Source organism: Neoarius graeffei, chromosome 20 (genome assembly GCF_027579695.1).
Source record: "Neoarius graeffei isolate fNeoGra1 chromosome 20, fNeoGra1.pri, whole genome shotgun sequence".
Lineage (NCBI taxonomy): Eukaryota > Metazoa > Chordata > Actinopteri > Siluriformes > Ariidae > Neoarius > Neoarius graeffei.
Window position 1 is genome coordinate 17,050,402 of NC_083588.1, and position 14,183 is coordinate 17,064,584.

At 40.7% G+C, this 14,183-nt stretch overlaps 1 protein-coding gene across 2 annotated transcripts in view; it reads right to left on the reverse strand.

The window, feature by feature from the left end:
* Positions 1–14,183, reverse strand: part of LOC132868457 (serine/threonine-protein kinase/endoribonuclease IRE1-like) — a 118,281-nt gene that overhangs the window by 9,050 nt on the left and 95,048 nt on the right. For both annotated transcript variants that reach the window (XM_060901348.1, XM_060901349.1), the window contains 3 exons: positions 1,858–2,005; positions 1,580–1,707; positions 1,006–1,129 (listed from right to left, as the gene is read on the reverse strand). In XM_060901348.1, coding sequence (XP_060757331.1) covers positions 1,006–1,129; positions 1,580–1,707; positions 1,858–2,005 — 400 coding nt within the window. The remainder of the gene's footprint in view (positions 1–1,005; positions 1,130–1,579; positions 1,708–1,857; positions 2,006–14,183) is intronic.

Below are 14,183 nucleotides of genomic sequence, written 5' to 3' on the forward strand. Positions count from 1 at the left end.
GTTCGTGCAATCGCTGATTTTGCATAGGCTACCGTGCAAGCTCTGTCAATTTCAGCAACAAATTAAAAATGGAAGCGGACAAATTGGTTCCTAAAAGAACTAGTAAGGGGTCAGTCATCTGGCATTTTTTTGGATATCGCAAGGAGGACGTGGAACAGCAAATGCCAGTTTGTAAAGTGTGCAAAAAAAAAAAAAAAGTCATCACAAAAGGCAGCAGCCGGAATTATACACATCTGAGAGGCAGAGCCAGAAAACATTCAGTTCAAAAGTGTGCAAAGAGAAAAATTATGTTTTGCAGATCTCTCTCTTCTCTCCCTCTATCTCTCTCTCTCTCTCTCTCTCTCTCTATTGTGAATGTTCCAGTGGTTCTCAGTAGTCAGGTTAATAGCTTGGAGATCTATTTTTTTTAAATAATTTAATGAAAGAGCACTTTTCTTATTTAGGCTAAATGTCTCTCTCAGTGTTGAGCTTGCACTTTACTGATTTGAGCTCTGGGCAGCTCTGTATTGTGTTGCCCCTTTGTTGCAATTTTCAAGATTGTTTTTGCAGTTTGTGCCACATCTTTGTTGAATAAAAATAGTCTTATTTCAATTCAATTGTGATTAATCACCAACATGAAAATTTAAAATGTGGTGTTGAAAACCACCTGTAAAGTTAACCAAGAATGTTATTTAATCTGCAGGGATTGTAGTGAAAACAGTAAAGAGTAAAAGTTAGATTTCATGGGGTCCTTTAGAGGAGATTTCAATATATCGAGATATATATCGTATATAGTGAAATGGAGAAAATGTATCGGGATATTCATTTTTTCCCCATATCGCACAGCCCTACCTCAGACATATCGCACGCACGTCGTGCCTTGCTTAATTTTATATTTTAGAAACAAACTTTTTTTCCATACCTATCCAAACCCAAAAATTACCAAGATGAAATTCTATACTGCGTAGGAACCCTGTACGAAGTAACATGTACTGTATATCTAAGTAATAAAACGCAAACCCACACCTGTTTGTAAAGGCACAGTGATATGTTCCCTCCAGTCTCCTTTCACCACGGCCCGCCCTCCTCTTTCCAACTGCCTCACGATCATTCCATCTAGTGGCTCCTTCTCTATCCGGTCACTCACGTCCTAGGAGAAAAATGCATTGGGTTTACTTTCCATTAAGCACCACGAAATATCAGGACTCATAGCATCAGATCTGTGTAAATACGATTCCATATTAACGATCAGTAATCTTATAAATTCTATATTGACCATGCTAATATGGTCCTTTACATTGTAACCTCTAAAATTTGCCCTTTTAAGTCCGCAGAGTAACAGTGTCAAGTTGCCCATGATGCCTGGAACAAAATGCCACCCGTTTACCTTATACATTCCTCTAGAAATACAAAGTGGAATTAATTCAATAAAGAGGCAAAAAAAAAACCCAGACATTGATCTAGTATCATATCTTCGAAGAAGAAATTACATTCACCCTGCAGTTGCCCCCAATGAAAATGCTTTTCTTCAGTAAGTAAATCAGTATACTCCACATTCCTAAAGAGAACATCATATTGCACTGGTTTTGCTGTTCAGTACCTGGAAGAACTGTAGCTGTTTTTCAAGGATCCAGAAAAAGGGATGTTTGAGCACTTGTTCTGCTGACGGCCTCTTCTCGGGCTCCACGCTCAGCATCTGCTCGATCAGGTTCATGGCCACAATACCTTCTGCAGAAGACCAAATTTGTCTCTTAATACCATCTACCACGAGCTGCTTTGTTAAGAGTACAGAAATTATTCCGATCTATCATAATGGCTAGTTCATTTTGATGAACAAAAGATAATGGGTATGCACAGAAAATATGGAGGAGGACACACCATGTTTGTCTGGCTGTAAGTAGTCCAGTGAACAGACTCCCAGGAGAATGTTGGCTTGCCGCTGTAGGGACTTTCCAAATGGATGACAGCCCTGCGACACCACGTAGTAAAACACGCACCCAGCAGAAAAGATGTCCACTTTGCACGTCTGGAAGTGAGAAAAGCCATGGATGAGTGACTACAGTCATTACACTACTTGACTTTATACCACAGTGCTCCTGAATGCTTAATTCTAACTGGTTTCAGGTATATATTAACATGCTTATTCTCTTACGATACTGGTTCTGTAGTAGCGACTTGCAAAGGGACCTTCGACATAAACTGAAAACATGTGCAAGTGTTGGTATGATAAAATTTGGCATTTTTGAAAGGACTCTCCGGTATCAAATCTTTCTAACAGTAAGAAGTAAAGGCTATACATTTTCTGCCACATCTTTGTGGTTTCTCAGCAGATTGATGTGGGGTTTTTTTTTCGTCTTATTAACATCAAGAAATACTGAGAGAGAGGCGGGCAAGATAACAGGATCGAACTTTGTACGTGGACAGGTAAAATGTGTATTGTGTTGAGCCTGTACTCGCTGATGAAATTTATGGTACAAGTGGTATAAGAGGGCCAAAACATCAATCCGTAATCCATTATCTTCACCGTTTATCTGTCAGGGTCAGAGGGAAGCTGGAGCCAATCCTAGATGACTTTGGGCAAGAGGCGGGGTACGAACAACCATTTACACTCCCATTCACACCTGTGGGGAATGGTCAAGCATGGTCAGTGACATGCTGCCTCCTTCATGGGCTGTTCCAGCATCGATAGCAATGCACAGTTATTGGTTTGTCCAATTGTCTGGGCTGCAGTGGACTGGTCGCTGACCTCGTGTTGCAAACATCAGTCTAAAATAACACATTATCAACCGATCTGCTCATAAGAAATAAAAGTTACACTTATTCAATCTGATCTTTGGCTGGATTGAGTCAAAGTTTAAAAAAAAAAAAAAGGGGGGGGGGGGGGGGGGGCATTGTTCATCAGTGTCACAGTTCTCAAGATTGAACCAAATCGCTGTCCTGAATCATAAACCGAATCATCCGAAGCGCATAAAATCCGCGTGACATCTCGCAACAAGTTTTACCTCCAAATAGCCCAAACTACAACCCAAATATATCCCTATATTCCCTAATGGGATGTCAGACAGATTTTATCCTGTTTACGGTGGGCGTTCCCACCGCGAAAGAGAAACCAATCGAAACCGAAAGAGTGAAAGTGATTATCATGGCGTTACCATCTATGTCTGAAATCGCTCACTCGTTCACTACTCCCTATATAGGGAATTACTATATAGGTGAGCTCATTGGTAAAATGAAATAAATAAATGTTTTCGGACGCTAGTCCGTCACGCTGTTATTTACGTCATTACTGTCGCACAATTAAAACGTCCCAGATCAGTCGGCTGGTGGGTTTTCAAAATAATAAGTACATGCATGCATTTTTGTGACAAATCCATATTATACTGAGCGCATTTCCCACAATCAATACAAAGTACCTGCATCTTTCAGTTCTTTTAAATCAAGGCTGAATACTTTCTTCTTTGCCGCTGTCTTTTATTAAATCAAATTTGAGACGGAATTCAATTTCTTTCAGCGCAACCACGATGCATGATGGAAATAATAATATTGCTTTGGTTAGGGACCATCGGTTGTACACTACTTTTCAGGGCTCGACATTAACAGTTGTCCGCTTGTCCGGGACAAGTGATACTTTATGTCGGACAAGTTCATCGTCTCAGTTACGTGTCCGATCGGACAAGTGCCAAAAATACGCCGATATTCGGGTTACATATCAAATTTATCAGTTTATTCACACGATTTCCGAAGTATCTCACTCGACATATTGTTTTGATGAATCGCCGGATGTTTCTCTTCGGAAAGAGCGATGTGCGCATGCGCAATATTCCGCTTGCGAAACCGGCCAATACCGCTTCGTGCATTTGAGCTGAAAAGTAAACGGTCGTTTAGCAGACCCTCCAGGATTTCGCGATGTTGTGATTTGCAACGTCAACGCAAATTCAACCAATCCCTGTGAATTCAAGGCGGTGTTGCAATTATATCCAATCACCGCAACTTTCCCGCAAATTTGACCAATCGTTGGCGTCGTCTTGGGGTGACGTCAACAAACTACCTTCCGCCTTACTTCCGTGTATACGTTCAAGAGAAGCAGCATGTGCGAGTCAGTGTTTATATAGGCTTAAATTCTGTTACTGAAAGTGTGTTATGTTTACAGTGAAGGACTGTGCGCACTTTACATTATTTTTTTTTACTTAATACAAGAAATTAAATGGATGCCAACATTTTTGCCAAAATGGTATCTTATTTTCCATTGTTTAGGCAGCTTCAGCATCATACTGTGAGATTCTGTTCAATTTTTTTTTCTTCTATGAAGCCTAAGCCATTTATTTTATTAGTTTATAATTATTGTTTAATTTAGTCTTCAGGAGAGACTGCCTGCACACAGTACTAGTATTAATAGTTTTTTTTCTTACATGAAAGCTGAGGCATTTATATTATATTTTAAGGTAACTTCATGTTGTGCTGTGAGGTTCTCTGCACTTTAACTTTTGAACCAACAGGTGCATTTGGATAAGTAAAGCCTATTTTTCAGCATTTTTGTAGTCCTGGTAATCTTTTATATTGGTAAAGTTGTTTATAGGACCATTTCTCAGTGTCTTTGTTTTTTTAATCAATAGTTTTTCTGTAATAACTTAATATTTAACATATCACTCAATTTTAATCACAAAAAGAGAAAATCACAACAATTTCTTGCAACTTTCACTTCCCCCCGCAACGTAATCGCAACAAAAACCTCAAAAACACTGCAGCTTTCATCGCAACCATTAAATACCATACAGGAGCCACAATGAATAATTAGACAACAACAATTAATCAGTGGAGGATATATATTCAAAGTTAATAATTTAAAAATGAAAATACACTGTATAATTTTAATTTTCTGGTTTTCAATTTCTCATAAATAAATGAATGATTGATGAAGTCCAATTTTTTTTCTGCAGTGAATAGATTGTGTTAAAGTAATTCTGGTGAAATTAGTTTATTACAAATAGTTTTTTTTTTTTTCTCAAATTTTTCTTCGGACAAGTCAACTTCACATTTGGACAAGTAAATTTCCTTTCAACTTGCCCGACAGGACAAGTGGTTTCAAAAGTTAATGTAGAGCCCTGCTTTTTGTGATGCATTGTGGGATACTTTGAGTGCACTATATAGGGTGTAATAATCCTATCATTTCAGACAGCACTACAAAATGGCCAACTCACTATATAGTGCCCTATATAGTGAGTAGAAGTAATTTCGGGGGCGGCACGGTGGTGTAGTGGTTAGCGCTGTCGCCTCACAGCAAGAAGGTCCTGGGTTCGAGCCCCGGGGCCGGCGAGGGCCTTTCTGTGTGGAGTTTGCATGTTCTCCCCGTGTCCGCGTGGGTTTCCTCCGGGTGCTCCGGTTTCCCCCACAGTCCAAAGACATGCAGGTTAGGTTAACTGGTGACTCTAAATTGACCGTAGGTGTGAATGTGAGTGTGAATGGTTGTCTGTGTCTATGTGTCAGCCCTGTGATGACCTGGCGACTTGTCCAGGGTGTACCCCGCCTTTCGCCCGTAGTCAGCTGGGATAGGCTCCAGCTTGCCTGCGACCCTGTAGAAGGATAAAGCGGCTAGAGATAATGAGATGAGATGAGTAATTTCGGACACAGGGCACGTGAATAGTCTTTTATGAATGCGGAAGTGCACGCTCCGGTGTGACCAAGTAAGGTGACAAGTTTTGTGTTTCATCTAATTTAGGTAATTTAAAAACTAATATTTGGCAGTGGGCACGTTGTAAAATATAAAGGTTTGTCAATATGTTTATAATGCTTGTATGATTTTAAAACAACAACAACAACAACAACAAAAAAACCCTTGAAGATCCATCCATCATCTGTAGCCACTTCTCCTGTTTTAGGGCCGCAGGCAAGCTGGAGTCTATCCCAGCTGACAATGGGTGAGAGGCAGTGTACGGATTATCGATATTGGATCAGTACATCCCTTAAAAAAAAAAAAATCTTAAAAGTGGTGTATATCCTCACTTCATCCATCCATTATCCGTAACCACAACTCCTGTGCAGGGAGGCAAGCTGGAGCCTATCCCAGCTGACTATGGGTGAGAGGCGGAGTACACCCTGGACAAGTCGCCAGATCATCGCAGGGCTGACAAGAAGACAACCAACCATTCATACTCGCATTCACACCTATGGTCAATTTCAAGCCACCAATTAGCCCAACCTGCATGTCTTTGGACTGTGGGGGAAACCGGAGCACCCGGAGGAAACCCACGCGGACACGGGGAGAACATGCAAACTCCACACAGAAAGGCCCTCGCCGGCCGCTGGGCTCGAACCCAGAACCTTCTTGCTGCGAGGCGACGGCGCCAATTGCGAGGATATTTTTCTCAATACATGACCCACTCATTCTAAACCTGTCGAGCTTCCCCGGCAAAGCTCTTGACCCCAAAGTACAACCAAATCTACTTGTACATAATGCCATGAAATAATAGATACGTGCCATAAAGATCTATTACAAGTATTAGGCCATCCTTAAAAAAAAAAATCCGTTTCCTGTCCACCGGGTGAGCAAAAAAAATTTTCAGTCGGGAGGGAGGGATTTTTTTTTTTTTATGGATGGATAAGAAATCGCAATGCTGTGTTTGCTTTTTCCTTCAGTACTTTTTTATTACAAAAGCAGACATATTTAATAAAATGACAGTTTAATCAACTGAAACGTATACAAAAACTTAAAGTTAGCATTTTAAATGCTGACTGCAACATTTGCAAAACTTTTACAAAGGTACTTAAAATGTCAGACACACGGACTTTTTGTAGTTCTAAATCGGCCGTTAGGCCTAGTTCGGATGAAATTACACTATTAAAATGATCACTGAATGATTTGTTTTTCTGAATCTTTACTATTTTGTGGTTCGCTAGAATACCATTTTGCGATTTCACACTTAAGCAAATGTTTGAAAACTCCGGATCTCCTTCCTTCATGGTGGCTGCCATTTTTTTGTGCCGCACGGTGCATGCGCAGAGCTGATTCAGTTCAGACTTGGCGGAGGCAGTAGTGTGTCGGGGCCGTCGGAGGGAACAGAAGCAGAGATAACGCTTATTTTGTCTCCAGTAAACCAGTCTTCTCTCGTTCAATTACGTGCTGGCATCAAAAGACACCGTTGGTTGTAAATGAAACCAAACTGAGTCATTGGAGTGCATTTTCATACACAAACGGAGAAATGCTCGCCGAGTGTTTAATTGTGTAGCCCCACTGCAGACCGTTGTCGTTGTGAATTCATAGCATGCTCAGTTGCGTGAATGTGTCATGCACCGAAATAAGAGATTTACAAGCCAGGAACGCCTCATGATGCAATACGCAAGAAAAGAAAGAAGATTTACTGCCATTTTACTTTATATTTGAGTAAAGTGAATAAATAAATGGTCTGTGGAAAATACATTTAATCCTGGGAATTGCGTGCACAGGAGTTTATTTTGTGTTTACTCCCCCCGGCTGGCTACTTATTTGTCATGGCTGGCTAGTATGAGCCTTAGTGGAAAGCCCTGGGAATGCGTAAATGTCAAGTTCGATTTTAGATTTACGAACCCGAAAAAAAAAAAAAATGTTGAAAAACCGGTGTTAAAAAAAAAAAATTTCAACCGCACAAACGGCACTCACCCGGCCGGTGGACCGGAAACAGAACATTTTTTAATAACGGCCTTAGATCTATATTTATTCAACATGTTCTGAAGTTACTTGACTGGGAATCTCGACCCACAGAACGTCGCTTGTTTACTCACACCCGAAACCCGGAATCAATGACCGTATGCCACTTCCGGCTGGCAATGGCTGCTCCCCGTGGTTCTGCCTCTACAGGTAATTTATGGAATAAAATTGTCCACAAAAATGTTTTTACGGTGGTTTTTTTTTTGACTCAATGTGCTCATCTTTTGTCTATAACTAATACATAAAGCATGATTAATGTTGTAAGCATGACCAGTACTAGTACACTTTAAATCAGCATCTCTGTGTATAGCAGCCATTTCATTCGTGTCTGTGCTGGAATTCCAACACAAGCACACCTTTTACTCAGTGAGGCACTGATTAGGTGATCACCTGAACCAAATCTTATTTGAATGAGAAAAAGAAGGGTTCAATTCTGGCTTTACTGGCAGAAGGATACAGTGAGCGTCAGGTTGTTTCCATCCGCAAAATTTCAAAAGATGGTAGTTCATAAGAACAGGGTCAAGCAGCAGACATTTGGGACAACAAAGTTACAGACTGGCAGAGGGCAAAAACAACTCTCCACTGACTGGGATGATCATCAGCTCCTTCGATTGTCAACAACCATAAGAGGACATCAGGTGGCCTACAAAAAGAATGGCAAATGGTAGCTGGGGTTCAGTGCATGGCAAGGACAATTCAAAACAGTCTCCTCCAGGCGGAGCTGAAGTCATGCAAAGCTAGGGAAAAAAAAGTGCATCAATGAGAAGCAAAAAAAGAGCCAGCCTGAGGTTTGCAAAAGACCATAAGGATTGGACCGTAGAGGACTGGAGCAAGGTCATCGCTCCCCCCACCCAATCACCTGGTCGGCTAATGGTTAGACAGAGACTTGGAGAGGCCAACAAGCCACAGTGTCTCACACCCATTGTGAAATTTAGTGGCGGATCGATGACCTGTGGGTGCTTCAGCAAGGCTGGAATGAGGCAAATTTTTGTTTGTGAAGGACACATGAATCAAGCCATGTACAAGGTTATCCTGGAAGAAAACCTGCTTCCTTCTCCTCTGACGATGTTCCCTGGCTCTGAGGATTGAGTTTTTTCCAGCAGGACAATGCTCCATGCCACACAGTTACTGTAGGTCAATCAAGGGTGTGGCTGGGGGACCACAAGATCAAGACGCAGTCGTGGCCAGCTGAATCTCCAGACCTGAACCCCACTGAAAACCTCTGCAAACTGATCAAGAGGAAGATGGATGGTCACAAGCCATCAAACAAAGCTGAGCTGACTGCATTTTTGCACAAGGAGTGGCATAAAGTAACCCAAGAGCAACGTGAAAGACTGGTGAAGAGCATGCCAAGACGCATGAAAGCTGATTAAATGTCAGGGTTTTTCCACCAAATATTGACTTCTGAACTCGCCCCAAGTTCAACCATTAGTATTGCGGTGTTTAAAATTGAATACGATCTGGTTTTCTATGCATTATTCAAGATCTGAACACACTTCATCTTTTCGGTAATTTTGACCGGTCGTTATTTTCTGCAATTAAATGCTCCAAGTGACAACGTGTGTGTGGAATTTGGGGAATTGTCGTCAGTAGTTTATGGAATCAAACAAAAAACGTTCATGTTCCTCAAAATATATACCTATATACAGAGATGCCTACCCCAAATTTTGAATTTCAGTATTCTTGAAAACATTTTTCAGTATTTTGGAATGACTTTCAGTAACATTAATTTATGCGCATTTCCATTATAAAGAGGTGTATATACCAATATGTTTAACATTTAAATTATTAAAAAGAACTGTTTTGTGTGAATTGAATAAACAAAACGCGAGCAGCCATCTCAACTGAATTTCCACTCAACAAATTTCTCGAGCATACAATATATCACATTTTTCTAAATACAATAGTGTTCCCTGTTTGCAGACATTACGGTTGACTACCAATCACTGGTATTGAATGTAACTCCTCAAAAGTACTATATTATATTGCCTGGCAAAATGTTCTACCTGTTAACGGATTCTAATAAAATTAAAAAAAAATTTCTTATTTCATGCCAGAGAGTGTCCGACATTGTTATCTTAATGTCCCAATATATAAATTAGTGCTGTCAAAGTTAACGCGATAATAACGCGTTAACGCGATCTCAATTTAACGCGATTAAAAAAAAATAGTGCCGTTAACGCAAATTCTAATTTGGCCCTGCGAGTCACGCGTAGTTCCTGCTGAGGCTTGTCGCGCGCTGCGTTTAACTGTACCAACAGGTTTACCGTCCAAACGAGATCACATGGGATTACCTTTCACAGGTGAGACTGGAAAAATACTTTTCGATACTGTTCCTTCAGTCTTCAGTTTCCCAGCTCATCTCCACCGGGTAGGTGTAGAGTTATAAGCAGTGAGAATTAGATAATAGTGCCACACTATGATGAACGTTTTTATTTTTATGTTTTTTTCTTATTTTATGGCAAATACTTCTCTTCAAAAGAAACTAATGAAGAGTAAAATAAAACATTTTTATTTTCACAGTGATATGCACTTTATTTTTCATCCCTTGGTTTTCTCATCTAATATGGAAGTTATGGAAGTCATGTGGCAGTGACAAGACGTGTTATGCTCTGCAATAAATAAAAAAAAACAAAAAAACAAAACAAAACAACAAAAAAAAAAACACTGGTACAAAGCAAGCCCATTCACTTTTTTATGCTGATAAGAGAATTACAATAGTTTGTGACAAAAATGTGCGATTAAATTGCGATTAATCGCGAGTTAACTATGACAGTCGCGACATTAATCGCGATTAAATATTTTAATCGCTTGACAGCACTAATATAAATACTTCAGCATAATGCTTCAGAAGAGACATTGAATAAAATGACATTTATAATTGTATTTAAAACAGTGGAATGATCAATTTTTTGCCACAATCCCAACAACACTAATCATAAAATTCTGTTTTTGATCATACTACATGTACATTTGCACTTGCAACACTGAAAAGACTTTGAATTAAAGAAGTCCAGCCAGTGTTTGATATTTCAGTGAATAAAAATCAGACATGTAAAAAGAAACTGAATAAGTTTAACTCCCATTTCATGGCACTAATTGGCAAGTTCAACTCCAAGCATAGGTCAACCATCACCGCTTCAGCACGTGTCACGTTCCGTGTCTTTCATCCACAGATTTCGTAAAAAACCGCTGGATACCCCCAGATTTACTTTCCGCCTGACTCGCCATTTCAGCATACTCCATACGGTTTTTGTAGTTGACATGCCGCCTGCAGTCATCGCGACCACCACGAGTGATGTTAATGTCAGTTCTACACAGTTTGCAGTGCGCGTATCCATTGCCCTTTTGACTGGGTGTAATGCACGGCCATTCTACCGTATCGAAAATAGCGCGAACAAATGTGCGGAATCTGCGCATGTCACACACAGCATGTGTGGTTGTCGTAAAAATAAATAGCCTAGCCGTGACTCGCGCATGGATTGAAAAAGTCGCTTGGACATTTAAAAACAACTCACTGGAATTTAAGACTTTATAATAATTCCGTACAGAATAACACTGTTTGCCGTAACATCGTATTTACGTAACTTTTCCGTACAAAATACGGCCAATCCGTACTAGTAGGCATCTCTGTATATAGTAAAACCAGAGAAACTGATAACTTTGCAGTGGCCTCTTGTTTTTTTTCCATTGCTGTATATAAAAATCATGTCAGCTTTAAATGAAAATGCTTATAAAATAATGACACTAGGTAATCAGAATAAACACGTGACACTTTTCTGGCTTCTTTTACATTTGGAAGTGAACTGTACTGTAAATACAGCTGGCCCAACAGCGTCTAAAAATGAAGTGAGCCGACACAAAAGTGGAGTGATGTAGATTGGACTTCTTTCCTGTACTTTTCATGTCAGCATTCTTGATTTTTGTTAATCACTTCCAGTACAGATACACTACATTAGGTTACTTTAATTAAAAAAAAAAAAAAAAAAAAAAAAAAAAGGGGGTGGGTGGGTGGGTTTTGTGTATTCCTTATGTAGGTGGTATAGTGGTTAGCACTGCCGCCTCACAGCAAGAAGGGTCTGGGTTCGAACCTGCTGTGGAGTTTGCATGTTCTCCATGTCTGTGTGGGTTTCTTCTAGGGATGTTAACCGATGACCGATGGTTGACCAAATCAACGACAACCAGTTAATTTTTTTTGGTTGTCGGTTAAAAAAAAAAAAAAAAAAAAATCAATCGTTTTGAAGCTGACGATTTTGGAGCGGAGAACCTGGAATTGTGTGTTGTAAACGCTTGGGGCATGCCATGCGGTGTAAGGATGACAGCTGACAAATCAGAAACACCCATTCAGTCATGTCCCGCCCTCCCGCCCCAGTTGAACACAGCTGCCACTCGGCGAAAGAAAAGTCTCAGTGTTGGATTACATTTTACTATGATATTAACCAGGTACGCAACATCAAGGAAATTCTTAACTATCAAAGAAACCAGAACACGGCGCATGAATGAAGTCGATGGTTGATTAGTCTGGTGAATATTAATGTCAACGTAATAATACACAGGATCTGAACGAAAATCTGGTTAGTCACTGATGTTACTTAGCATCAGACAGTTGCTATATTAGCTCAGTGGCTAATCAGCTCAGCTCCAGCTATCCCATTCCCAATGGCTGTGCACAATTAGCAGCCATGTAACCATAATATCAGTAGCTGGAAAACAACTACAGTATGAGGTCTCTGTAGCTCACTTCGAAGAAAAGTGCCTAGTCCGTAGCAGTATGCAATATCAACACAGCCTACTGCAGGTAACTGTAAACACCAGGGGCCGTATCGCTAAGACGTCCTATCTTCAATGAAAAGTTAAGATGGGACAAGTGTATGATAGGATTGTTTTCAATAGGCTACTCAATGCAAGCAGCGGTAGTGACTGAGCTAAAGCTTGCCGCTTAGAAAATGACGGCAATTTATTGAGAACATGTTCGCACTGATATTTTTAATGCCAAACTGCAACTTAACAAAAAGTGCGTGCCCCTTGCTGACACGGCTGCAGACACAGACCCGGGTGGAGAAGGACAAGGAGGAGGGGTCGAGGGGGGATTTCACGCTTCTCACGATGTCTCTAAGCTGGAGCCATTTGTCCTCCGCTCCAATACAAACCCCTCGACATCAGTGCCGCGTTTGACTAAATGTTTCGCGCTGTAGAAAAGGTAATGCGAGTGGAGGGCAGCGACTGGGACTGAATGTGCGGATGCTCGCGGTTAGATTTAGAATAGATTCTAATAATTCCAATTCTAGAATTTTAAACTCGTAGGTTAACCGGCTAATGAGGCTCGGTGGTCGGTCAAGATTTTTTTTTTTAAGTTTTCGCCATCCCTAGTTTCTTCCGGGTGCTCCGGTCCCCCCCCCCCCCCCACAGTCCAAAGACATGCAGGTGGCTCTAAATTAACTGTAGGTGTGAATGAGTGTGTGAATGGTTGTTTGTCTCCATTAGGGCTGTAACGATACACCCAACTCACGATTCGATTCGTATCGCGATTTTTGACCCACGATTCGATACGCCCACGATTTTTTTAAAATGTTTTTTTAAAGTAGTAAATTTGACTTATTAACATTTACTTACTTACATTAACTATTTAATAACAAATAATTCAGACCACTGCAGAGAATGAGTAATATGTATGCAAAAATGAACAAATGTATATCCAAAGATTGCTTTATTTCTCAAAATAATACTGTTGAGCCGGAAGCTCTGTTTTTTTCGGTTCTGAAAAAGTCATTTTTCCAAATCGTGTACATCCGTTAAGATTTTTTTTGGGGGGGTGGCTCTCTCACTGTCTCACTCTCATAGGGCCAATGATTTTCTGTGATCGCGGAAAACAGATGGAAATTACGGAATTTTTATGGTGAAACATTGCTCGTGTGTCAAAATGTAACTGCCGCAGAAGGCTTCCGCCCAAGCAGACATGCCTTCAGTGTTGCCAGATATTGCTAATGTTTTCCACCCCAAAATATGTTCAAAACCAGCCAAAAAGCGCCTAAACCCGCCCAATCTGGCAACACTGCATGCCTTTCCGGTCAAGTGATTGTGATTGGCTTGTGGCACACCTAGCCAGCCAATGAGCTGCTTGTTTACAGATTCGCTCCCCGCGTCGCAACCAGAATGGCGACCGCTTAAAAGAAATGAATGCTCTGCCAGTGGCGAGTGTGGACGTTGCGTGACTCGCAGAAGATTGTCGCAGGTCGGCGAAAAAACAACTTACTAATAGATATAAAAAAAAATAAAAGTAATTTAAGTAAGTTTAAAATGTAATTTAAATAAAAAGTAAAGTATTCATAAATTGAAGTTTGGAAGCGCCCCTGTTTTTGGGCTGAGGAGAAGTTTGAAAGGGTGTACCGCGATTCTGCCTTCTTGTATCGCGATACGGATCGTGGCTCTGCGTATCGCGATTTCGATACGCATATTGTTACAGCCCTAGTCTCCATGTGTCAGCCCTGTGATGACCTGGCGACATGTCCAGGGTGTACCCCGC